This window comes from Myotis brandtii, unplaced genomic scaffold, assembly GCF_000412655.1.
Source record: "Myotis brandtii unplaced genomic scaffold, ASM41265v1 scaffold1026, whole genome shotgun sequence".
In the NCBI taxonomy this organism is placed as follows: Eukaryota; Metazoa; Chordata; class Mammalia; order Chiroptera; family Vespertilionidae; genus Myotis; species Myotis brandtii.
In genome coordinates, this window is record NW_005353435.1 from 1,449,427 (window position 1) to 1,475,563 (window position 26,137).

General features: G+C 44.3%; 1 protein-coding gene across 3 annotated transcripts in view; it reads right to left on the reverse strand.

The window, feature by feature from the left end:
* The window catches only part of RGS7 (regulator of G-protein signaling 7), a 63,751-nt gene extending 38,522 nt beyond the window's left edge, over positions 1-25,229 (reverse strand). The window contains exons 1-3 of one of the 3 annotated variants that reach the window (XM_005856373.2): positions 25,131-25,229; positions 6,619-6,669; positions 872-978 (exon numbers count right to left, since the gene is read on the reverse strand). In XM_005856373.2, coding sequence (XP_005856435.1) covers positions 872-978; positions 6,619-6,669; positions 25,131-25,227 — 255 coding nt within the window. In that variant the 5' untranslated portion in view covers positions 25,228-25,229. Of the gene's footprint in view, positions 1-871; positions 979-6,618; positions 6,670-25,130 lie in introns of those variants that run through there. The other 2 variants (XM_005856372.2, XM_014535880.1) reach the window with 2 other exon arrangements.
* Between the last annotated feature and the right edge of the window lie 908 nt (positions 25,230-26,137).

A 26,137-nucleotide genomic window follows, 5' to 3' on the forward strand; every position in this document is an offset into this window, starting at 1 on the left:
TTTTTTTATTTATAGTAAAAGGCAATTGAATAACTAGCAAACCCTTGTAGTTTGCTAGAATTTTAAAAACTATGCTTTTACAGTCTGCATAGACATTAGGACATTTTCATGTGCGAGTGTTGGCTTCTTTAGGTATGATAAAACCGATCCAAAACTGTCCAGCCATTTCTCAATAACCGTTGGCACATTTTTAATGTAGTGAAAGTCATAAAAGAGGCCGGGAAAATCACATCAGACCTCAATTCCAATTAGCGACGAGATGAAAATTAGACAACTGCAAGTTTACATTAATACAAAATGACATGATTAAAAAATGTACTAAAAATTGAGACAGATTTACATATTGTTGCATGCCAATGAAATGAAGGGTTCTGTTTGCCTCAAACTCATGCCCTGAAGCTTTTTTTCAGATTTGTAATGATGGCTAGAATCTCAATCATTCAGTGGAACAATTGTAAACATGATATTACAAGTTTTCCATTTTAATTCATGATTTTTTAAAATCCTTCCACGGAGCTGAATTTCAGTTCAATGTAATACAGAACCTTCTGCTTCCTGGAGCCGTCCCCTGACATGGAAGTGAACACCTGGACTGCAATGTCTTGGTAGATACCATAGTAGGGATTCAGTTTTTCCTGGCTTTTCTGTCGTTTTTGTCTTTTAAAATCTGGGTTTTAAGATTCTATGATTATTAGATTTACAAGCACAAGCCATCTTTCTTCGTTTAATATTCTTATGTCTTAAATTTAACAGACTGTTACTAACTAGCCTACGTTAAATAAGTTATAATTTTCAAATTTCCTGTCAAAACAATTAACAAACAAAATAAGATGTCTGCTTTACTGTCAAAGAATATCTTCCTTAAACTTACTTGAAACCGGTAGAAGGTGCCGTCATCCTTGAGGGTGAGGACGTGATCTGAGATTGGGAAGAAGTAGCCGTGGGCAGCCATCAACGTTCCCAAATGGAGGGCCTCCACTGTTGCACGGAAACAAAAAAAAAGGCGTGAAAACCTTTTTAAATGACTGATGTACAGGAAGTGTAGGGCTCTGTCATGGTTCCTTTTGTTGTTGTTAATCCTCACCTGCGGTCATATTCCACTGATTTTCAGAGAGAGTGGAAGGGCAGGGTAGGGTGGGAGACAGAGAGAGAAACATCGATGTGAGAGAGACACTTCGTCATGTTTCCTGTGAGCACATTCTCGCACCCAAAAAACCTCGCTTTGTACCTTTTCTTCTTCGTTCAGCTCGTTCCCAGGAGGAAGGAGGACAGCTCTGGTTGCTGGCAGTGACTGTGCAGGGTTGAGCCCCACCCCGTGATGACAAGAACACAACACAAAGGTATGGAATACTGAAACGCAGAGAGGATTCCGAAATCTCAGAATCTGACTCCTTCATTTTATAGATGGGGTGTGTTTTGCTATATGTTCATGTGGATCCACACACCCACAAACAATTCTATTTGCATGTATATAATAGCACTTTAGACTTTCATTTTATTTCTTTATTTCTTTCTTTGTTTAAAATATATATTTTACTGATTTCAGAGAGGAAGGGAGAGGGAGAGAGAGAGAGAAACATCAATGATGAGAGAGAACCATTGATCAGCTGCCTCCTGCACGCCCCCCTACTAGGGATTAAGCCTGCAACTGGGGCATGTGCCCTGACCGGGAATCGGACCCGTGACCTCCTGGTTCCTAGGTTGATGCTCAACCACTGAGCCACGCCAGCTGGGCAGCACTTTAAACTTTTAAAAGTGTTCCCACTTGCATCACCCCCTGGCTTATATCATAAATATCAAATACTATCAGTGATCGTTCTAATGGATCACCAAAATCTCAGAATCTGACTCCTTCATTTTATAGATGGGGCGTGTTTTGCTATATGTTCATGTTGATCCACACACCCACAAACAATTCTATTTGCATGTATATAGCACTTTATACTTTTATTTATTTCTTTATTTGTTTTTTTAAATATCTTTTTACTGATTTCAGAGAGGAAGGGGGAGAGAGAGAGAAACATCAATGATGAGAGAGAACCATTGATCAGCTGCCTCCTGCACGCCCCCCCTACTAGGGATTAAGCCCGCAACTGGGTCATGTGCCCTGACCGGGAATCGGACCCGTGACCTCCTGGTTCCTAGGTTGATGCTCAACCACTGAGCCACGCCAGCTGGGCAGCACTTTAAACTTTTAAAAGTGCTCCCACTTGCATCACCCCCTGGCTGATATCATAAATATCAAATACTATCAGTGATCGTTCTAATGGATCACTAACGGTGATTTTAGCAGGGAATGTTAAACCACTTACGCTGTGCTAAGTGAGCCTACCGTCCTGTGAGTGTTCAAACTGCTCTAGCTTTTACTATAGACAGTATTTTATTTACACAGTATTCTAGATATGGACAAGGATGAGGCTTATTTGACAATGAAAACATTGTATTTTCCCAACAGGCTGGAAAACAGAACATAACACTGCAACTGTCATACTCGGTCTACAGCAGCCAACAACTGCTTCCAACAAAGGATTAATCAAATTTGATTAGGAGAGCTATTGCTGTATTTGTGCAGGGATGACATAAGTTTGCTAACTTGACGTCTGGGCAATAAGAAACTGTGCAAAATAAATTTTTTATTCTAACAAGTGTATATGTATATAGAAAATACAAAAGAGTGAGATTCCTTTATGTTTGTGTATATTTATATGCAATTTATTTATGTTTCTTAGACAAGTAGCTAATATAGTTCTTTAGCTCAAGGATTCTCACAGTAGTTCCAGAAATGTGAAGTCAAGAAAAATATATATTTTTTAAAAAATCAAGTGAGGTTAATGGATTAAAAAGTCTTTCATGTTTTCAATGGTTTATTCCTGTTGATGGTACTGCCTCAGTGACCAAAAATTTATTCGGCTGCCATTGCACATCTGCTGGGAAATTAGGCATATGTATCAAATTTGGGGGCACCGTGGAGAGCTGGGAAGCAATGAATAATACTGAGGGTGCATGTTTATAAAAAAGCAAGGCCAGGTGAATGTACCTACTGTGGAAGGACAAGATATTCTCCTTCTGTCGCACACCTGGCCGAGTCGAAATAGCTCAGAAGAGCGAGGCAGGGTGTGGTGTGATCCAAACCTCCACCATCTTTGTCTTGTCCAGTGGTTCTCAACCTTCTGGCCCTTTAAATACAGTTCCTCATGGTGTGACCCAACCATAACATTATTTTCGTTACTACTTCATAACTGTCATGTTGCTACTGTGATGAATCGTCATGTAAATATCTGATATGCAGGATGGTCTTAGGCGACCCCTGTGAAAGGGTCGTTCGACCCACAGGTTGAGAACCGCTGGTCTTATCTCCTACTATTTGCCAACAGTATTCCCAAAAAGCTGGCCTACTCAGTTTGCCTGAACTTTCAGAAAATAAGTGTCTGCACCTGCTACTTTTCTAAGCTGGAAGCCAGAGCCCTGCCCTTGAATCCTGTTCAACCAGAGAGGTTATCGACAGGGTGTCCGGATGCCTGTTAATGGCTTGAAAATGTCTGGAACTCTCCCAGAAAGAAAAAAGCATCACCTACAGGTGTTATTTCACTTAATATGCTATTATTTTAGGCCCCGAGATACATTTCCAGCCGATGAATTTATCTTTTTCTGAGACTCTGGCTATGTCCTGGCTGTGCTTGGCTGGGTTCCAGCGTGAGCTTATTTCAACCGATATATCACGGTTTGTCTCCAACAGGAGCTTCCATTTGCTCATAAACGCTTTTTTCCCCCAGAATAAAAGCAACTTTCTTGGGCTGTTGCAGAACATTGAGAGCATTTCCCTGCAGCTGATTAGCATCCATCGTGGCCTTTACTTAGAGAAAAACGAATGACCTGGAAGCTATGGGTGGGTAACCCTGGGACGTTTCATCTTCTCTTCGACAGCGAAACCCTTTCTGTGCCATGAGGGTCATGGGAACCTAGGAAGGATTTTTCCTAGAGCAAAGCCCACAAGAAAGTCTCTCTATTTTCTTTCTTTCTTTTTTAATATATTTTATTGATTTTTTACAGAGAGGAAGGGAGAGGGATAGAGAGTTAGAAACATCGATGAGAGAGAAACATCGGCCAGCTGCCTCCTGCACACCCCCTACTGGGGATGTGCCCGCAACCAAGGTACATGCCCTTGACCGGAATCGAACCTGGGATCCCTCAGTCCACAGGCCAATGCTCTATCCACTGAGCCAAACCAGTTAGGGCTTCTTTCTTTCTTTAAAAAAAATATTTTTATAGATTCAGAGAGGAAGGGAGAGGGAAAGAGAAAGAGATAGAAACATCAGTGATCAGAGAGAATCATGGATCGGCTGCCTCCTGTGCACCCCCTACTGGGGATCGAGCCTGCAACCCCGGCACGTGCTCTGACCAGGAATCAAACCGTGACCTTCTGGTTCATAGGTCGATGCTCAACCACTAAGCCACGCTGGCCCGGCTCCTCTCTTATTTTTAAATATTTTCAGAGAATTTACGGGGTTCCAATTAGACCTGGCCTTCTAATAATGGTTTAATCTCTCTTTAGGAACAGTTCCAAATGGTATGATTGGTTTCACCCATGCCACCATGAGAGGAACTTTCAGAATGTCACCTATGTTCTTGGCCCCATTTCATGAGAACCAGGCTGCCAGATTGATTCATTTTCTATGGGCAAAGTCTCTTCTATCTTCAGAACAATCATCAGTGCGTCTTGCTTTTCTTAAAAATCTAGCATAGAACTCTTCACTCAGTAGAGGGTAAATTAGCTCATTAAAAAGTAAAACAACCAGACAAACAAAAATTAATTTTGCAGCCTGTCATAAGTATGACTAAAGGATAGTATGCCCCCCAGACATGACTGACTGTCTTTGTATGTATCTTCAAATGGAGCTCTAAAGCATCCTTAAACCGCCAAACAAGCAAATAAAATCAGTTTTATACTCATTATAGCTATAATGATATCTCATGGATAAATTATAAGCAATAATTGTCTCTTACTCGCTTATTGTATCTGTATATTTTCCCTGCTTCTCATACTGTCACTGAGGTACACTTTCAATCTTAACTTACAAAAAAATATGCTTTTGAATCATCTTCATTCTTTGAGCAATAATATTCCTTGAAAATCAGGCTCCTGGTTATCAGCGATTGTGCCTGTTTAGTTTGTTTTTGGTTGTGTGTGTGTGTGTGTGTGCGCGCGCGCCGGGGTCCTCCGTCTGGTGCTATATTTTATTTTTATTTTTTAAAATATATTTTTATTAATTTCAGAGAGGAAAGGAGAGGGAGAAATAGAAACATCAACGATGACAGAGAATCATTGATTGGCTGCCTCCTGCATGCCCCCTACTGGGGATTGAGCCCACAACTCAGGCATGTGCCCCTGGCTGGAATCAAACCTGGAACCCTTCAGTCCACAGGCCTACGCTCTACCCACTGAGCCAAACCGGCTACGGCTGGTGCCACAGTTTATAATAAAGTCAGGCATGCTACTAAACGGAGGCCACAGTGTAATCTTGGTACGACTGTGGCTTCCTTTCCCAATAATTATCACCTCTTTTCACCTAGTCATAATATGATGCTGGCAAGGGCCGCTTCATCTTGACTTAATTGTTTTAATTCCACTTAACCTGCTAGGATAAGTACAGTGTTTTCAAAGCTCATGTACCAAAGGAACAGGGGATGCATATAGGCGTTTAGAATGAGAGCTACACTTTATGATAACATGGCTTTTATAAAGTCAGCTCAAAATGGAGAAAAATAAAATGTCTGCACCTCCATGTGCTGTTATTTCCAGGGCGTTCTAAGGTGGAATAAGAGGTAGGAGCAAAGCGAAGCAGAATTCTGTTCTAATCAAGGGGAAGATGGGTTGAGTAGTTAGTGTATTTCCATCTTTCTCTGCCACGACCATCTCAGTCACTATAATCCCAATTTTTTGTTTTGTTTTCTCAGCATCTTTTGTAAACAAATACATCGTATTTTCATTTCAGCGATGTGAGCTGTTTGCCACCTGTGAAGGCTCTTACAAGATACTATTTAAAAGGCATTAAGGATTCCTCACATACGTAGGAATTTGTCCCAGGCGATGCAGAGCTGTTCCCATGCCCTGCAAATCAGATTAGAACTGCAGGATAGACACACTGTCCACCACAGGGAAGGGATCCGCGATTTAAATAAGAGCATTAAAAAGAATCACGTGGGCATGATGGAAACTAACAACGTTCTCAGACCTCATGCAAAAATGGAGCTAAGGCAATTATAAATTAATGAGATTTACTTTTAGGTGTTTTACGAAGAGAAATCTCATTCCCTCCTGATCATTTGCTATAAATTCCATGCTCAATAGCACATGAACAGGCACACAATCCCTCCATTCTGACAATCGCCACCCAAATCAAGTTTTATAAAATGGAATATCAAATACGTAAAAAATGGTCAACACAGACCAAATACATTTTAGATGGATATATGTTGACTACCATTAAATCTGCGTAAATGCTACCATCGTAGCTAAGTGTAATTATAACTTTTTCAGGTTTGTTTGCTTGTCAGAGTAGAAACATACTTCTTAAAACCACAAAAATAATTCAATCAATGGGAAAATGATTTATTTACCTGGATCTTCTATAGTTAAGTTCTTTATTAACCACTGAACAATGTCTGACCCTGGAAAAAGAAAAAAAGAAAAACACAAATATATGTAAACATTTGTCTATATATATATTCATTTCAAGAATTCTTCACTTTTGGCACTCATACTAGTATACAGGAGAGATGATGAAGAATCTGCAGAAAACGTTAGGTTGGAGGTAAATTTTGAAATATGAACAAGACAGAAATTTCGTTGCTGAAGGGGCGTGTGTCAGAGTTCAAACGTGGAGAGCAGTCCACAAAAACCACCCATTGCACACTTTCTGTACACTGCTCGCTGGGAGTAACAGGATCATGGAGCTAGCAAGTGTCCATACTGCAGCCAGCAGGCCTTGAAATCCAGGCTAAAGAATTTGGGTTATTTTTCTATAAATCAGTCAGAGACAGAGACACATTGTTTCTGAGCAGAAGATGACCTTGTCAAAGCAAGTTCAAGGAATTTGACTGGCCGTGCATGGGGAGAGCCTCAGACCAGATAGAAAGAAAGCAGGGCGTCAACATTCCTACGGGCTGCGGTCCAGGGTGGAAAGGATAAGGCTCTGGACCAGCTCAGTGTGCAAGTGAATTAACACTAAATCGGAGACCTGCTTCAGGCCTTCGGTGAGTTGGAGAATTAACTAAATGAGGATTCGAGGTTCCCCAGGCCAGTGGCATCGTGAATCGAATGAATGGTGAAAATATGAGCAGAGCCCGGCTGGCGTGGCTCAGCGGTGGAGCATCGACCTAGGAACCAGGAGGTCACAGTTCGATTCCCGGTCAGGGCACATGCCCAGGTTGTGGGCTCGATCCCCAGTGTGGGGCGTGCAGGAGGCAGCCGATCCATGATTCTCTCTCATCATTGAGGTTTCTCTCTCTCTCCCTCTCCCTTCCTCTCTGAAATCAATAAAAATATATTTTTAGAAAAAGAAAACATGAGCAGAAATGGGAATTAAAGTAAGAGGAGTGATGTGCCTGGGATTTTCATTACTATTAAATTTGGTTTTCTCATTTCCACATAAAATGCAAAAAATATGAATGGAAATAGTTGAGCATCCATGACAGGCTGCATCAGGGCTGCGTGAATGAAATTTCGTGTGAACTGAAATCCCATGTCAGCCTCTCTTGGAGACTGGCTGACGTGCAGCCTGCCCACCTGAAATCTGACAAGTGAGTCACATACATTAACCAGGGCTGAGTAATTCTAGCTGCAAAGGAGCTCAAAACAAATTTCAGAATTAACTGGGTGATCCAACTTGGCCATAATGTCCTAAAAGTTTCGAGTACACTCATACCCACCATCGAAGTCGACAGGCATGCATTCTAAAAATAACTTCAAGTGTTGAGAGTTCTTCTTTTTCCATTGTTCCTTTCACAGCTGCCCTTGATTTAAATGCATTTTGATATTTTTAGTGATTTCAGACAGGGAGGGAGAGGAAGGGAGGGATAGAAACATCAATGATGAGAATCATGGATCGGCCGCCTCCTGCACGCCCCACACTGGGGATCAAGCCCGAAATCCCAGCATGTGCCCTTGACCAGAATCAAACCCAGGACCTTTCAGTCCACAGGCCGATGTTCTATCCACTGAGCCATACTGGCGAGGGCTGAGTGGGATATTTTTTAAAAATATATATTTTTATTGATTTCAGAGAGGAAGGGAGAGGGAGAGAGAGAGAGAGAGACATCAATGATGCAAGAGAATCACTGATCGGCTGCCTCCTGCACGCCCCCTACTGGGGATTGAGCCCACAACCCAGGCATGTGCCCTTGACCGGAATCGAAGCGGGCCAGGGCTAAATGCATTTTGAGAAGATGGATTTACTTAGCTCCTCAGGAAGCTCTGAGGAAAGGAAGGGATTGCCAAGTGTTGTGTGCAACCTTATAGCCTAAGGTGTTCCCTTGAAAAAAGAGAAGGGGAAATACGTTTTCACATATGTATGAGGTGACCCTGACGAAGGTAGACTTCTCAGCACCCCAACCTTATGCACGATCCAGGCTCCCCGCGCCATGTCCTCATCTGCACATCTATTTGGGGAGCCCATGTGAGCAGCCCCCGGAAGGTGTCCACGCTTTTGAAGAAAGCCGACCGTTCCAAACAGGACTACTTTTTTTGTCGTGGTGTGAAAAGGGATTTAAAAATGCTTTTAGGGGAAGTTTTTTTAAAAGTTTTCTTTTTTTATTTGCTGAGCATAAAAAAAATACCAAGAAGCCTAATTGGAAATTACATAATTCAAGAAATGGGAAACTTTCCTTCCTAGCCTAGTTTTAGGTATTCATGTCCTGGTCAGAGCCAGAACTCCATAAAAGTTAAGGGGGAAGCCCGGCTGGCGTGGCTCAGTGGTAGAGCGTTGAACTATGAACCAGGAGGTCATGGTTCAGTTCCCGGTCGGGGCACTTGCCTGGGTTGCAGGCTTGACCCCCAGTAGGGGGCATGCAAGAGGCAGCCAATCAATGATTCTCATCATTGATGCTTCTATCTTTCTCCCTCTCCCTTCCTCTCTAATATCTATATCTATATATCTATCCATCTATCTATCTGTAGATACATATCTACACCTATATATATCTATATATCTATATACATATGTATCTTATATCTAAATAAATCTATCTATATAAATAAAGTTAAGGGAGAAGAGGAAATAAAAGAAGAGGTCAGAGAACTCCCCAGGCCTCTTAGTCCATGTGAGGGTCCAACAAGAAGTCAGCAGCCTGGAAGGGGGTCCCTCCCAGCACCCAAGGGGCACCTGGATTCCAGACTTCCAACCTCCAGAACCGTGACAAGTACATTCTAGTTGTTTCTAAACCCCCCGGTTCATGGTGCCTAAGCCCAGGCTGACGAAGCCGAAGGACACCTCGGTGGCTTCTCAGTTTGGCAATTCTGAACCAAGCTCTGCTCAACACTCACGAGCGGGTTCTCGTGCGGACGGCTTTTAACTCCTCTGGGCAAATGCCATGGAGCAGAACGATTTGATGACAGGGCCAGTTTCGTGTTGTAAAAAGCCACCGAACAGTTGCCCAACGCGGCTGGACCGTGTTTGGCATCCCTGCCGGCATCACAGCCTCACTGGCGTTTGGTGTTGGCAGTGCCTGGATGTGGGCCACGCTGCCGGGTGCGCGGTGGTACCTGGTTGTTTTAATTAGCATTTCTCCGGTGCCTTAGGATGTGGAGCATCTTTTCTGAGGCTCCCTTGGCTTCTGTACATCCCCCTTGTTGCTGTGTGTGATAAGGTCCTGGGCTCATTTTTCATCAGGTTGTTTGTTTTCTTCTTGTTGAGTTTTAAGAATTCTTTGCTTATTTTGGACAACAGTCCTTTATCAGACGTGTCTTTTGCAAATGTTTTCTCCCAGTCTGTGGCGGATCTTCTCGTTCTCTTGACATCGCCTTTCATAGCACAGGAAGTTTTCATCTTTTTTTAAAAAAATATACTTCTTTTACATTTTTTAAATTGATTTCAGAGAGAAAGAGAGAGGGGAGAGAGACAGAAACATCAATGACGAGAGAGAATCATCGATTGGCTGCCTCCTGCACACCCCCTACTAAGGATCGAGCCTGCAACCCGGGCCTGTGCCCTTGACTAGTATTGAACCTGGGACCCTTCAGTCTGCAGGCCGTCGCTCTATCCACTGAGCCAAACCAGCCAGGGCAGAAAGCTTTCATTTTAATGATGTCCAGCTCATCACTGATTTCTTTCATGGACGGTGGCTTTGGTGTCGTATCTGAAAAGTCGTTGCCATACCAGTGGCCATCTGGGTTTCCTCCTCTGTTGTCTTCTAGGAGTTATTGAACCTGGGACCCTTTAGTCTGCAGGCCGTCGCTCTATCCGCTGAGCCAAACCAGCCAGGGCAGAAAGCTTTCATTTTAATGATGTCCAGCTCATCACTGATTTCTTTCATGGATGGTGGCTTTGGTGTCGTATCTGAAAAGTCGTTGCCATACCAGTGGCCATCTGGGTTTCCTCCTCTGTTGTCTTCTAGGAGTTTTGCATTTTACATTTAGGGTTGCGATCCATGTTGAGTAATATTTTTGGGGTGTGGGGGGGGTGAGGTCTGTGTCTAGATTCCTTTTTGTGCCTGTCCAGTTGTTTCAGCACCATTTTGTTGACGGGACTATCTTTCCTTCGTTGTATCGATGGCCTTGACTCCTTTGTCAAAGATCATTGACTATATTTATGTGGGTCTGCTGTGTTCCATTGACCCATTTTTCTATTCTTTTACCAACACTCGCCTGCCTTGGTTACTGTTTTATAGGAAGTCCTGAAGTCAGGTAGCTGTTAGTACTCCAACGTTGCTCTCCTTCCATCATGTTGGCTGTTGTGGGTCTTCTGCTTCTCCGTGTGAATTCTAGAATCCACATCCATAAAATGACTTGCTTCAATTTTCATTGGGATTCCATGAAGCTGAAGAACCGACATCTAGACAATATCTTCCTCCCCATGAACATGAACTATCTCTCCACTTACTTAGCTCTTTGATGATGTCTTCCATCAGGGTTTTGTTGTTCTCCTCAGATAAAGCTCTTCTATATATGTTTTTTAGATCCATAGCTAAGTATTTTTTAAAATATATTTTATTGATTTCCCACAGAGAGGAAGGGAGAAGGATAGCTAGAAACATCGATGAGAGAGAAGCATCGATCAGCTGCCTCCTGCACTGGGGATGTGCCTGGCAACCAAGGTACATGCCCTTGACAGGAATCGAACCTGGGACCCTTCAGTCTGCAGGCTGACACTCTACCCACTGAGCCAAACCGGCCAGGGCCATAGCTAAGCATTTTTAATGAAACGTTTAATTTCAAAATAGTTACAGATTCACAGGCCATTGTAAAAAGCAATACAGAGAGATCTCATGGATCCTTTACAGAGTCCTCCGAAAGGGAACATTTTTCAAAACGACAGGACAATAGCCCAACCAGCTTACTGGCACTGATACGAGGAAGACACAAAACATTGCCATGACTACAACTTCCCTCAGGGTGCCCTTCCGTGGGCACACTCCCTTGCTCTTAACCCCTGGCAACCACTCATCTATCTTTCCTTTCTGTAATTTTGTCATTTTAAGAGCGTTATACAAACAGAGTCATTCAGAAAGTAGGCAACCATCTGACACTGACTATTTTTTCTCATTCACTGGGCACAGGTTGCCGGAGAGTCACCCAGGTTGCTGCCCATGTGACTGTGATTATTATTCTAGAGGAAGAATGGACCAGGGTTTATTCACTCACGCGATCGCTGTTATAGAATTGCTTTTGTACAAAAAGAAATGACCAAACTATTTCCTACAGCGGCGACGCCATTTTACACTCCCACCAGCAAATGCCTGAGAGACTCAGGTTCCCATCGGTGAATGATACTGAACATGTTTTCATATGCTAATCTGATGTACGTCTATGCTCTTTGGTGAATAACTTTTGATCGTTTTCTAATTGGACTTTATTTTTTCAATGAATTTATTGGGGTGACATTGGTTAATAAAATAACAGAGGCTTCTGCCCTAGCCGGTGTGGCTCAGTGGATAGATGTTGGCCTGCGGACCGAAGGGTCCCAGGTTTGATTCCGGTCAAGGGCACATACCTGGGTTGCAGGCTCCTCCCCGGCCCGGGCCCTGGTCTGGGCGCAAGCAGGAGGCAACCCATCGATGTGTTTCTCTCACATCGATGTTTCTCTCTGTCTCTCCCTCTCTCTCCCGCCACTCTCTCTAAAATCAATGGAAAAATATCCTTGGGTGAGGATTAAAAAAAAAAATTACATTGGTCTCAGGTATACAATCCTATAATACATCCACCGTCTACTGCATTGCGTGTTCACCAGCTCAAGTCAAGTCTCCCTCCATCACGATGCTGAGTGGCGATGGTTAATGTTAAAGAGCTGCAGGGGAACCTGAAAGGAACATTCCTCTGCATTTCGCAGCTCAGATGGACTGCGGCCTCCTCCCTGCTCACGAGAAAATGCAGATCCAGCGACAAGCCGCTTCCTACTGGGACTGAGCAAAAGGAAATGACCTTGTCCATGGGTCTCAGAAGCTGTCGCCTTAGAATGAAAGCATCGAGACATCACTTACAGTATGACAGTTCCTCAGCGTCGCTACACAGTGAACCTGTCTCTGCCGTATCGTATTAGTAAAAGGCATGATGGCAGGAGGGGACAATGCAAGGTAATGTCACTTGGGACAGCTGGCATATTCGCGGGACTTTTCGGCCTGATCACGGAAGTCCTACTCTCAGGAAAATTCCAAGGAGGGGCCAGAAAGACAACCTCCTTTGCAGGCCACCTCCCTGGTGTTGGACATGAACCTGGGAAATGGCGGCGATGGCCGGCTCTAGATAAGACTGTCAAATGCTGTTTCTACAAAAGTCTTCGCTGTCAGATGCCAGATTCACACCACCACGCCTGCGTTTTCTTCTTCTCTGCTTTGCGAAATAATTGCTCTTTTCTTCCACACTCTTACATTTCCAACGGTTATTGAGTTGTAGGTCTTAAAATGCAAAGTCTACACCACACGATAGCACCAAATATAGAAAGCCCAAATTATCTCCGTCGGTGCGCTCTCTGTCTACATCCACCCCTCAATCTATGAAACTCGAGACTGTCCAACCATCAGACAGCATTGTCTAGATAGAATCCGAATGTACTTATGATATGAGCCTTGAACGCAATGCTATCTAAATATCAAATTTTAAACATCAACGGGCCACAGCACTCTATCGATTTTAAATTCACCGGGCTCTCTAATAAATACACTCTCTATTATTTGCCTATAGGTTTCTACAGAATTAAGTTTTGGTAGGCTGTCTCCAGTCCTTTTGGCTGTGGCCCAAATGATGTCACAGGAATAGGCAAGCGAAAATTCCTCGTCCAACCATGTGACTATGCAGTCACTTCCTAAATACAGAAACTAGTCAATTGATTTGTTTATTCATTAAATCCTTTGAATATTTATGATGTTCCAGGAAGCACGGTGATATTAAGAGGCCACAATCAAGTGAAGTCAGAAAGACATTTCCATAAGTAACCAGAGTAGGAAATGGTTATGGATGTGGATATGAGTGGGAGAAAGGACGATGGAAATCTTGGGAAGAAAGAAATCGTTCCTGCCTCTGGCGACTGGGAAAGGCACTTCAACTGTCCTTGAAGGGTGAGGAGGTTTTCACTGGAGTGAAAGGTGAGATTCCCACGTGGAGGAAAGCAGGCTCCATAGCTCACACAAGGCAAGCTTTGCAATGAAAATGACATGCAATTCAGTCCCATACACGTGTTGCACTGAGCTAACCTATCTGTTTGGACAAAGGATTCATCTTTTTTAAAAAATATGTTTTTATTGATTTTAGAGAGAGAGAGGAAATGAGAGGGAGAGAGAGAGAAACAGCAATGTGAGAGAAAAACATCTTTTGGTTGCCTCTTGCGCACACCCCGACCAGGGACCAAACCCACAGCCTAAGCGTGTGCCATGACCGGCGAACTTTCGGCTCACCTCCTGAGCCACACCAGCCAGGGCCAAAGGATGAACTTTTTAAAATATATTTTTTATTGATTTCAGAGAGGAAGGGAGAAAGAGAAAGATTGAAACATCAATGATGAGAGAATCATGGATCGGATGCCTCCTGCACACCCCCTACTGGGGATCAAGCCCGCAACCCGGGCATGTGCCCTTGACTGGAATCAAACCCGGGACCCTTCAGTCCACAGGCTGACGCTCTATCCACTGAGCCACACCAGCCAGGGCAAGATAGGACACATTCTTAACAAGATCTAACATAAAATGGGCATTACAGCCAAGTGCCATCTAACCATGACCCAGAATGCACTGGGGCAGCCACAGAGAGCTTCAAAGGGTACAGGACTTGATCTGTCTTGTGAAGAAACTGGGAATTAGATCCGAGGAGAGAGGGAGAAAGTAGGAATTAGACCCTCAGAGAGAGGGAAGAGGAGTGTCCCAGGCAAGGGGGTTGACCAACGTGGGCAGGTGGGCCCTGACAGGGAACTGAACCGTGACCTCCTGGTTCACAGGTTGATGCTCAACCACTGAGCCACGCCGGCCGGGCAGCCACAGTGTCTTTCAAAACTGCTCCTCTTTAAAAAAGAATCCTCTCCACACAGCACTAAAGGTGGAAGCTGACATCCGAAGGCTGTGATCAGGGGACGGTGGGCTCAGCTGGGTCCGCCCTAGTCACACCCCCACCCCTTTGACCAGGGAGTACAGTGAGCCCCCACAGCACCCCAAACAAATCACACTGAATGAATTCTCCTTCTAGAAAAGTGGGGGTTCTGATACCTAATGGAAGAGGAAAGAATGTTCCACAGGCAACATCAATGCCTAGTGTTATGTGTTCCTGACGAAAGTCTCATCAGTTCAAAATGGAGCAAGAAAAAGAAAAATGATGTTGACATTTTTTTTATGAAGCTAAATATATCTACTTTTTTCAAAGTTTATTTTGCATTGCCTCTTCTAAATTTTTTTCGGTAATAAAATGTCCTTCCTTTTAATAAATTAGAGTAATATCAGATTACAGCATTTTTTTATGTCTTTATTTGGCAAAATAAAGTTAGCGACTCTATGACAGTCCCCTAATATATTATTTAATTTTACTTGTTCATTAAATCCAAACCTCTGGGAATTCTTAATCTAGAGCACGCATCTCCATAGTGCATTCTAAGCTGCTGCAATTGAGGTTGCCTGCAAAAAAATTAAAATTAAAAAAAAGGATGGGGAGTTTATAGTCAGATATGCTCACAAGTGTCGTGTTAAGAAATATTTTAAAAAAAGATATTCCTGCCCTGGCCAGGAGGCTCAGTTAGTTGGAGTGTTGCAGGTTCGATCCCAGTCATGGCACACACAGGAATCAACCAATGACTGCATAAATGAGTGGAATAGCAAATCGATGTTTCTCTCTCTCTCTCCCTCAAAAAAAAAAACACAAAACTATTCAGAACTTCTCAGAACCTTAAAAATACTAATGCATTTTTTGTGTGAACTCCAAAAAAGAAGATACAGCACACATTATATCCCACAATTATTCAACCAAAGAATTCTCTCATGAAGAATCATCATAACAGATCTGTCCTGGGAACCGTTCATCTAGAGCAGTGGTTCTCAACCTTCTGCCCTTTAAATACAGTTCCTCATGTTGTGACCCAACCATAAAATTATTTTTGTTGCTACTTCATCACTGTCATGTTGCTACTGTTATGAATCATCATGTAAATATCTGATATGCAGGATGGTCTTAGGCGACCCCTGTGAAAGGGTCGTTCGACCGCCAAAGGGGTCGCGACCCACAGGTTGAGAACCGCTGCTCTAGAGACTCATCAAGCTTGCCCCTTTACCTGATGTTTGCTGATAAGGATAAACGCACCATCACACTTTTTACAGAACGAGAAAGCCAAGGACCACAAACGAAGGAGAGATGTAAACTCGAATACTGCGTCATGTCACCCTCGGTTACCATTTCAGCATCTTCAACATATTCTTTTCTTCGCTTCGCCGGCACACTTGTGAAAAATAATCCCGATTCACTCGCTTATACTTCCCCAAAGGACTTTAAAATGTCAACCCATTGTGTGAGTTTAAAAAGCATCTTGAGGTCTTTATTGGAGTCACGTGACTGTTGCCAGAGGAACTATCCAATATCAGGGGCAGGGATGGGCAGAAAAAAAATCTCTCTTCAGGTACCAAGCGCTGAAGAAAGCAGAAGGCGGGGAGACGTGCGAAGGGACAGGCTGTGACAAAGCTATTGTCCCTGGGCCTGTAAATTACAGCTCACAAGGTCCCTGGGACGACAGAGTCAGGAGACAGTCACATAGCTCCCCTCAATACACAACATCAACAACAACACACAATAAATAGCTTTTTTTTCCTTTTTTTAATATATTTTTATTGATTTCAGAGAGGAAGGGAGAGGAAAAGAGAGATAGAAACATCAATGATGAGAGGGAATCATTGATTGGCTGCCTCCTGCACGCCCCCCACTGGGGACCAAGCCCACAACCCAGGCACGTGCCCCCTGACCGAATCGAACCCGGGACCCTTCAGTCCGCAGGCCGACGCTCTATCCACTAAGCCAAACCGGCCAGGGCACAATAAATAGCTTTAAAAACACCAACACTATACTTCCTGCTGTCAAAGTGTGCCAGTTACATAACAGAACACAAGTCGTTTTGTAATTAGCACTTGTTTGTAACATCATGCCCGGAGTGGCAAAATGAGTTCTGGGTTTTTGTTTTTTTAATTCAGGTAGAATCTATTGAGGCCATATGGAGAAGCGAGGAAGCCAGCAGAGTAATGTTAAATAGACTGAACAAGGGGCACTATAATTATAACCAGCACAATGAGGGATCAATTCACAACCATCTATGTTATTGATCGAAAATGATTCAGAGAGCATGGAGCAGTGCTCATTTAGGAGGTGAGGGACACCCATCCTATTCCCTTCTTTTAACCTCCAGTTTTTCTTGAGCTTAATATTAATAGACTAGAGGCCCGGTGCACGAATTCGTGGCCTGCAGGATTGGGCGGAAACCAGCTCTCCGACATCCCCAAGGGGTCCCGGATGGCGAGAGGGTGCAGGCCAGGCCGAGGGACCCCACTGGTGCACAATCAGGGCCAGGGAGGGACTCGGGAGGTTGGCCAGCCGGGGAGGGACCGCGGGAGGGCTCCAGGGCGTGTCTGGCCCATCTTGCTCAGTCCCAATCTGCCAGACCCCTGCAGCAAGCTAACCTGCCAGTCAGACCGGCTGCCCCCTGGTGGTCAGTGCACGCCATAGCACCTGGTCGACCAGTCAACTGCCTGCCCCCTGGTGGTCAGTGCACGTCATAGCGAGAGGTTGAGCGGCCTTGGCATATCAATAGCATATTACGCTTTGATTGGTTGAATGGCCGGCTAGATGACCAGACACTTAGCATATTAGGCTTTTGTTATATAGGATAATCCCTTTAGGATGAAACAGATACCAGTACTCGAAGGTCATTGCTCTGGACTCAGTGACTTTCTCCAGAAGCGAAGGCCCTCAGGTCTCAGCCAGGAAGTGTGCAGGTGACTGTCAGGGCCCTGGAATTAGGCTGGGAAAGGTGGACAAGGTCCCCAAGTTCAATAATATAGACTTGCACTTAGTGGCCTTTTCTGCCTGGAATTCTCCAACCAGGAGCTTCCCAGGGTTTCCAGAGAATAAACTCAGTGACTCCACTAGGAGTTGCATGGATTGGGGAGGCACCTGGGGACTCGCCTGCTCTAGAGCCGTTGTTTCAATGACTCCAGCCCTCTTGCTAGCAGGCCACCGGATCAGAAAGGTTCAGAGAAATATCCTGTCACTGCTGGAGACGGGGTAGAATACTTATTTTTAGCTTCCTGGTGTTTGATCAGAAATGCTTTCAGCCAGGAATGACTTCAATAAGATCTGTGCTTCCGGATGCTGCCAAACGCAGGAGCGGAGAAAAGTCAAATATTAAAGGAAACCTCCTTGGTCTCGTCCAAAGAAGGTTGGTTCTTTAAGTTTTTAAAGAAATGTTAGTTCTATTTTTACTTCCCTTTTGGATTCTCGAGGGCTTAGGCGAAGAGGAACATAAGGTCTGGTATCAAAAAGCTTTAAAAACCAAAAAATGTCATACCTATAACTCATTAATCGTTTATTTTAAAAATATGTATTTTTATTGATTTCAGAGAGGAAGGGAGAGAGGAACATCAATGATGAGAGAGAATCATGCATCGGCTGCCTCCTGCACGCCCCCTACTGGGGATCGAGACAGCAATCCGGGCATGTGCCCTGACCGGGAATCGAACCGTGACCTCCTGGTTCATAGGTTGATGCTAACCACTGAGCCACACAAGCCGGGCTGGGCCGAGCATCTTAAATCAACTCTCTCCCTTTCTCTGTAGAGTACTATTTACAGGAGGGAAATGGGATTGGCTCAGGAAAAAAAAACACACACAAAAAAACAATTTTGTGCATGATTCCCATAAGAAAATGTCTCAAAGAAGAAATTGAAAAACAACTACCTAAAGTATTTTCTCTGTGCCAAAATGTGACAAAGGGGAGTTAGGACAAAATCTTACATTTACGCAGAAAGCTCAACTGTTCCCATGGAAACCGGCCGAGCAGTTATGCAGATGATCTGAGTTCGTAGAAATCCGAACCCAAGAATAAATGAAAAGGGGGAGGGGAAATGGCTAATTGGGATACAAATATGCCCTGTGGTGATCAGAAATGGAGGTGTGTCCGGCGCCCTCGGTGCGGCAGACGCCCCTCTATTGCGCCCCACTCCACCATGCCTCGCAGATGTTGCTTTTTCCACAACGTGAAGGTCAGACCCTCTTCCAGCAAAAACATCACAACGCGCTGCCTGGCGGAGCGGCACCCGCGATCGCCCCAGTTCTGCCTGCACGGTTCTTTCTCTAGAGCCTTTCAGCCATTGTTCTGTCCGTGTTCATCCGGATTTTGTTCTGTTCCCTTCCGCTGCCCGGGTGCCCTTCAGGGCAGCTCAGCCTGCTGTTCTCTTCTCCTCCTCGCCTGCTAGTATCGCCTCAATAAACGCAGCCTTTCCCACTGGATACGCACCGGTGTGGTCAGGTGAATGAACCCCGCCCCGAGACTTATAAAGTAACCAAGTCCCGCCCTAGCTGGTGTGGCTCTGTGGGTAGAGTGTCGGCCTGCGGACCCAAGGGTCCCAGGTTCGATTCCCGTCAAGGGCATGGAGCTCGGTTGCAGGCTCCTCCTTGGCCAGGACCCGGGTTGGGGTGCGTGCAGGAGGCAACCAAATGATGGGTTTCTCCCACATCGATGTTTCTCCCTGTCTCTCCCTCTCTCTTCCACTCTCTCTAAAAAAATCAATGGAAAATATCCTCGAGTAAAAATTAAAATAATAATAATAATAATAAAGTAACCAAGTCCCTAAAACAAAAATAGACACTTGGTTCCTACCCATGTCACCTTGAGAACATTCTTACTAGACTGATTTCTCTGTAAAGAAAGGGGCATTGTTCATGCTAAATGCAGAATGAAACAAGGAAGGACTATTTTATGGAATCATATTATGATAGGTTATATCATACAATAGGCATCTATATGATATATAATATATTCATATGTATATTTCAGTGACCTGTGCTTCTTTGTGATTTTATAAAATCAGATTATGGAATCGGATTATGGAATCTAGATTTACCTAGATTCAAATGTCACCTCTACTGCTTACTAGCAGTATCACCTGGCTATTTAGCTTCTCTGAATTTTACTTATCTTTGTAGGAACACTAACATGTAAAATAATATATCTGAAGAACTAGTATTTGTTGAATGCCAAGCACATTGTAAGCGTTCAATAAATGTCAGTAGTTGTTAGACCCAAACACATTCATGTTCATTTATACACCAGAGCCCGAGCTGTTATTTAACACTAGAGGCCCAGTGCACAAATTCGTGCATGGGTGGTGGTGTGGGGGGTCCCTCGGCCTGGCCAGCAATCGGGGCCGATCGGGGCCAACTGGCCAGGGAAGGACTGTGGGAGGTTCCAGGGCGTGTCCAGCCCATCTTGCCCAGTCCCTATTGGCCGGACCCCAGCAGCAAGCTAACCTACCAGTCAGAGTGTCTGCCCCCGGTGGTCAGTGCACATCATAGCGCCTGGTCAACCAGTCAACCAAACGGTCGACCTATCGGTCAGACACTTAGCATATTAGGCTTTTATATATATAGATTTCCTGTTTTCCTTTGCATCTTGAGAAGTAAAACTGAAATCCAGGTTTCTTTTCAACCTGTATATGCCCTCTTCACTATTTCAGATAGACTTTGAAAAATATTTACATTAATTTTGGGGATGTCCAGTGTTCTAAAAAATAAATAAACTTTTTAAAATTAAATTTGTTGGGTGATATTAATAAAATTGCTTTCAGTGTACATTTCAATGATACATGCTCCGTATATTGCATTGTGTGCCCACCACCAAAAGTCAAATCATCTTCCATCACCCATATATTTGGCCCCCTTTACCTTTTACTACCCTCCCCCCATCCCCTCTTCCCTCTGGTAACCACCACACTACTGCCTGTGCCTATGAGTTTCAGTTTTATATCCCACATATAAGTGACATCAGATGGTTCTGAGCTTGCTCTGTCTGACTCTTTTCGCTTAGCACGGTGTTCTCAAGATCCATCCAGGTTTTTTGCAAATGGCAGTATTGCATCTTCTCTTGCGAGTGAGGAGCAGTTCCTGGTGCATATGTACCACAGCTTCTTTGTCCAATCCTCTCTCGAAGGACACTTTGGTTGTTGCCACGGGCCACCGCAAACAGTGCTGCAGGGCACACCGGGGTGAGTCTATCTTTGCGAGTCGATGCGTAAACCAGATAACAAAACTTCAACGGAGAGTGTGTTTGGACTCTGGAGAAATTGGAAAATTGCGTTCAATTTCCTGGTACTCCACTCTGCAGCCCATCGAAGCTAGTAATCGCCAACGGAGCAGAGTTGCCACCTTTTCAGTGCTCCCCGCAGAGATAAAAGCATCGTGCAGCGCTGGATGCCGACAGAGCCAATAATGAGATGTGTGCTCTTTCCACGGCCGAGACGCTGAGCAGTGAGATGTGTCGTGGGTGTAATCAAATGTCCGCGCCATCAGCTGTCCTAAGAGAAGTCGTTAACATTGGCTGAGTGTCTGTATGTGCATGTACCACAGGGGCTACTCATGGAAATGCGCCATTTCTTTTCTTCTCCAGATGTGTACGGCCTTTGGTAAGAATCGTGTCATGTGTCCATTGAGGATAAATTGCCAGGTGAAATAAATCCCATGAAGAACACAGTGCTGGGAAACACAAAGACAGGAATGGCCCGACCGGCGTGGCTCAGGGGTTGAGCATCGATTGACCCATGAACCAGGAGGTCATTGATTTGATTCCCTGTCAGGACACATTCCCGGGTTGCAGGCTCGATTCAACCCCCCCGCATCGGTCTGCAGACTGAAGCGTCCCAGGTTCGATTCCGGTCAAGGGCATGTACCTTGGTTGCAGGCGCATCCCCAGTAGGGGGTGTGCAGCAGGCAGCTGATCGATGTTTCTCTCTCATCGATGTTTCTAACTCTCTATCCCTCTCCCTTCCTCTCTGTAAAAAATCAATAAAATATATTTTTAAAAAATAAATAAAAAATAAATAAAGTAGCAAATTTAGATGCTAAGAAAGCATTGCACGAAGCAGACCAGCATCTACAGTTCCCATGAAAGAGAAAAGAGTTTCTGGGCCCGGTCCGCATGGCGGCCCGGTCCGCTAAAAATAAAATCCCTGAAATCTTGCCGTTTCGCCTAGCATTCTGGTGGCCGCAAAATGAGTAAGAGCTTGCTTTTCCTCTTGGTCAGATCAAACGGATCCAGCCGCGTTTGAAAGTAAATCACTGCTCGACAAATGCAGCGAGAGCCCACGAAACAGCTAAGCTTCTCATCTCTCAGTAGCATTTAGCCATTAGAAAGGCCATGACCTAGGACCGGTGCCTGGGAGTTCTTCGCTGCTTCTAATCATGCGTGTTGCTATTTTACGAGAAAGAAAGGATGACAACCGAGAGGGGTGAAGACTGTCACAGCAGAGACAAATTAAATTATCTATTTGATTATGTGGCGGCTCAGCCTCTCATGTTCCCAGCTGGGTGGACTGTGTAGTTACTCTACGCCAGTCGCCCTGTCATTTTACCAGAGAGGTGGAACAGATGACCAAAAAAGAATAATAATAATAATAAGACTTTTTTTCTTTCTTTGTGGCAAATGTTCATGTCTCTTGCCGATCTAGTTAACATTTCTTGTTTTGCCCCTGAATTTATTTGTTTCAGAAATGGACTTGAAGAACTGCCAGTATAGTCAAGGCACTTTTTTCTCCTAGGAACTGTTCATACATTTCCCTTCTGCATTCTTGAGTTTTCTTTGGGATGGCATACAAACAACATATTCGAAGCACCATTTCTGCCCAAAGATTTGAGAATTGTTTTTAAAAAGCAATCTGTTTCTCTCTGAATTTCTGTCAGATCCAGGATAGCCACCCCAAGGGTAGACAGAAAATATTTCACAGTAAAAAGAAGTGTCTTAGATTCTTAAAGCATCTCAGAAGTACCTAGTCTTAGAGTCTCCCAAGGAAATCTATTCCACCTTCTTTATTTTTACTGTCTCAACATCGACTCCAAAAATAATCAGTTTTAAGTCATATAAGGCATCTTAAAAGCGGTTCTCAAAAACATTTAGATGCAAACTACGTAGCTATTAAAACTTGCGTTGGCCCAGCTCACGTCACCAAGCTTGCTCCTTTTCCTCCTTACCTGGGCCGTGACCCACAAGATAAGGTTAAATCTACAAAGATCATCTCTCCATGACACTGAGAAATATCCATACGACCCTTAGAGAAATAAAGGACACGCTTAAATTATTACATTTAAAGGCAACTTGATTTTTTTGTTTTGTTTTGGTAATCCTGGAGAGAGTGGAAGGGAGGGGAAGAGACAGAGAGAGAAACATCGATGTGAAAAAGACACATTGATTGGTTGCCTCCCTCACGTGCCCCGACCAGGGCAGGGATGGAGCCTGCAACCGAGGCACATGCTCTTGACCCAGAATCAAACCCGAGACCCTTCAGTCTGAAGCCCAACGCTCTAACCACTGAGAAAACTGGCCAGGACTCAAGGCAACTTGATTTTTTAAGTTCATATATACCCCTCGGGTTTCATGGCTGAGAACAGCCCTGCATCACAGAGACCACAAATTCTCCTCCTAATTGAGGACTAAGTCAGTGAGGAATCGTTTGAAGTTGCAAAAGAAAAGGAGCAAAGAGATTCAACTCCATAATCACCTACATTCTTGGAATGAAGCACCATTTCAAACTAATAATAAAAAACCAGAAAAGAGCTCTGCGTGACCTACAGGAATGGCCGGCCGGAACTCCCTCCTCATTTCTGATGACTTTTCCCATTGACGGTGCTTAGCGATTTGGAGCGCGCACCAGCTGCTCTGGCTCCGGAGAATTCATGCCCTAAAAGTTCAACCTTCAGAAACGTTCAACAGCCCGTTTTCTTTGATAGCTGCCACCGGCAATCCTTTCTGATCTCCATGGCATATTCAATTTTAATGAAAACCTACACCATTCACAGGGAACCGAAGAGAGAATTCCAGCTTGCTGCCTGCTGTGGCTACATGGGGAACACAGCCAGCTCCCGGTCAATCCATTGAAAGACACGAAATGCATCCAACAGGGGAAGGCTTGCTTCACCAGGATCTAGAACAGCCGTGGGCAAACTATGGCCCGCGGGCAGGATCCGGCCCCTTTGAAATGAATAAAACTAAAAAAAAAAAAAAAGACCGTACCCTTTTATGTAATGATGTTTACTTTGAATTTATATTAGTTCACACAAACACTCCATCCATGCTTTTGTTCCGGCCCTCCGGTCCAGTTTAAGAACCCATTGTGGCCCTCGAGTCAAAAAGTTTGCCCACCCCTGATCTAGAATCATCCCAATATTGACTGTCCGGGATATGAGAGAACACACACACGCCCTGAAGGGTCACGGGGTGGCATGCCAATAAACGTGTCTCGTTTTCGGTGAATTTGCGGGGCGTGAGGTGGTGGTGGTGGGTATTTCTGGAGGTACTACCTGAGGCTGGATGAGTGTATTTAAGGAAGGAAACTGGGGTAGCCCTGAGATGAGTAGGTCTAAGTTGAGCAAAGGGAATGGAGGGACCCCCCCCCCGCCCCCAGCAAAGGGGAGGAAGCATTCCAGATAGAAGAAACAGCTCTGTGGTGGAAGGTGGCCATGGCAACGGAGAGCTGAGTGAAGTATCAGAAATGAACAGTGGCCTCTGTGGCTAGGACCAAGAAAGCAAGAGGGAACATACCATGAGGCTAGTGTGACCGTCAGGTAGGGAGTCTTGTTAAAGATTTTGTTTTTGTTTTAAATATATTTTCATTGATTTCAGAGATGAAGGGAGAAAGAGAAATAGAGAGAGACAAACATCAATGATGAGAGAGCATCATTGCTCGGCTGCCTCCTGCACGCCCCCTACTCGGGATTGAGCGCGTAACCCCAGGCATGTGCCCTGACTGGGAATCGAACCATGACCTCCTGGTTCATAGGCTGATGCTCAACCACTGAGCCACACCGGCCGGGCTCATTTTTGAAACTCAGCTCATCACTGATCTTCACAAACATTCTCCTGACTCGCCCCCCCCGAATTGATTTTTTTCACTCTCGTAGCTCCTATCTACAGTCGACATCACGTTTGCCCCAAACATCTTTATTTTGAGATTGTTTTTGTCCTTTTGCCTTTGTTCACTATGTCTTTGCAACTAAGCATGGGGGTCATGATTTCTGCTTCTTTGTTTTGTTTTATCATCATCTCAAGTGTCCAACATGATGTGAAATACGGCGTTAGCATTTTGTCAGTAGCGACTGAGTCATGCGTTTGAGAGTGTCCTGAGTGAAAAGCTAGACGAGATTTTAAGTAGTTCTGGGGAAGGCCCGGACAACACAGAGCCATACGGAGGCAAACTTACCAGAGAAGACGCTAGGGATCTTGGAAAGAAAGCTTTTGACAGTGCGAATGGGGATTCCGTTTTTCTCATCTTGCATACGTGCTATGACGTCCTCCATCTAAATGACAATGACAAAACAATGAAAACCTTTCAGAAGTTGCATTTTTCATAAAAACCAGTTTTCATAACAATGTTGTACATCCGTCGTGCTCAGCTAAGAATAATGGGATACTCTTACCTTGCTAGACTCTGAAACATTCATATTTTAAGTTTGGTTAAAAATGATGGAGAAAACAGCAGGGAGAGTGGCCGTTTCAGGCTCCATTAACCTACTAAGAGGCGTTGTGAATAATGCCGCTCTCCTCGTTGTACATGCTCTGCTTGGAAAGGTTGAGATAAAAGTGCTTATTTCTGTAACTGTCGGAAACCACTGTCATAGCAAAATGCACACTTCATTAATATTATTATCTCTCCTGAACGCACTGAGAAGGAAAACAGAAGCCCTAAAAGCCACCGTTTGGGTTTCCTCTTGAGGCAAAGACAGACGGAAAAAATCTAGTTCCTAAAAACTAAAATCAGTCCCAAGGGCCACGTGTAAAAATGCATCTGCTGCATTTACTGAAATTCCCTTACGCATTCACTCCGGCGATTTCCTATCGAGCATGGTTTTCACTCACTGGGTTACCTGCTTTCTCGCTATTAGCAATAGCCACTTGGATGAGGAGAATGTTCAAAGCAGACCAACTCATAGAGCACGCTGGGCAGCAACGGGTATGAGGGGCTATAAAAAGTAACTCTAATCAATGATCGAATTCTTTGGGACTATTTATTTATTTATTTATTTATTTAAATAAGCATTTTTAAAAAATGTATTTCTTTATTCATTTCAGAGAGGAAGAGAGAAGGAGAGAGAGATAGAAACATCAATGATGAGAGAGAATCATTGATCGGCTGCCTCCTGCACACCCCGCACTGGGGATCGAGCCCGCAACCCAGGCATGTGCCCTTGGCCGGAATCGAACCTGGGA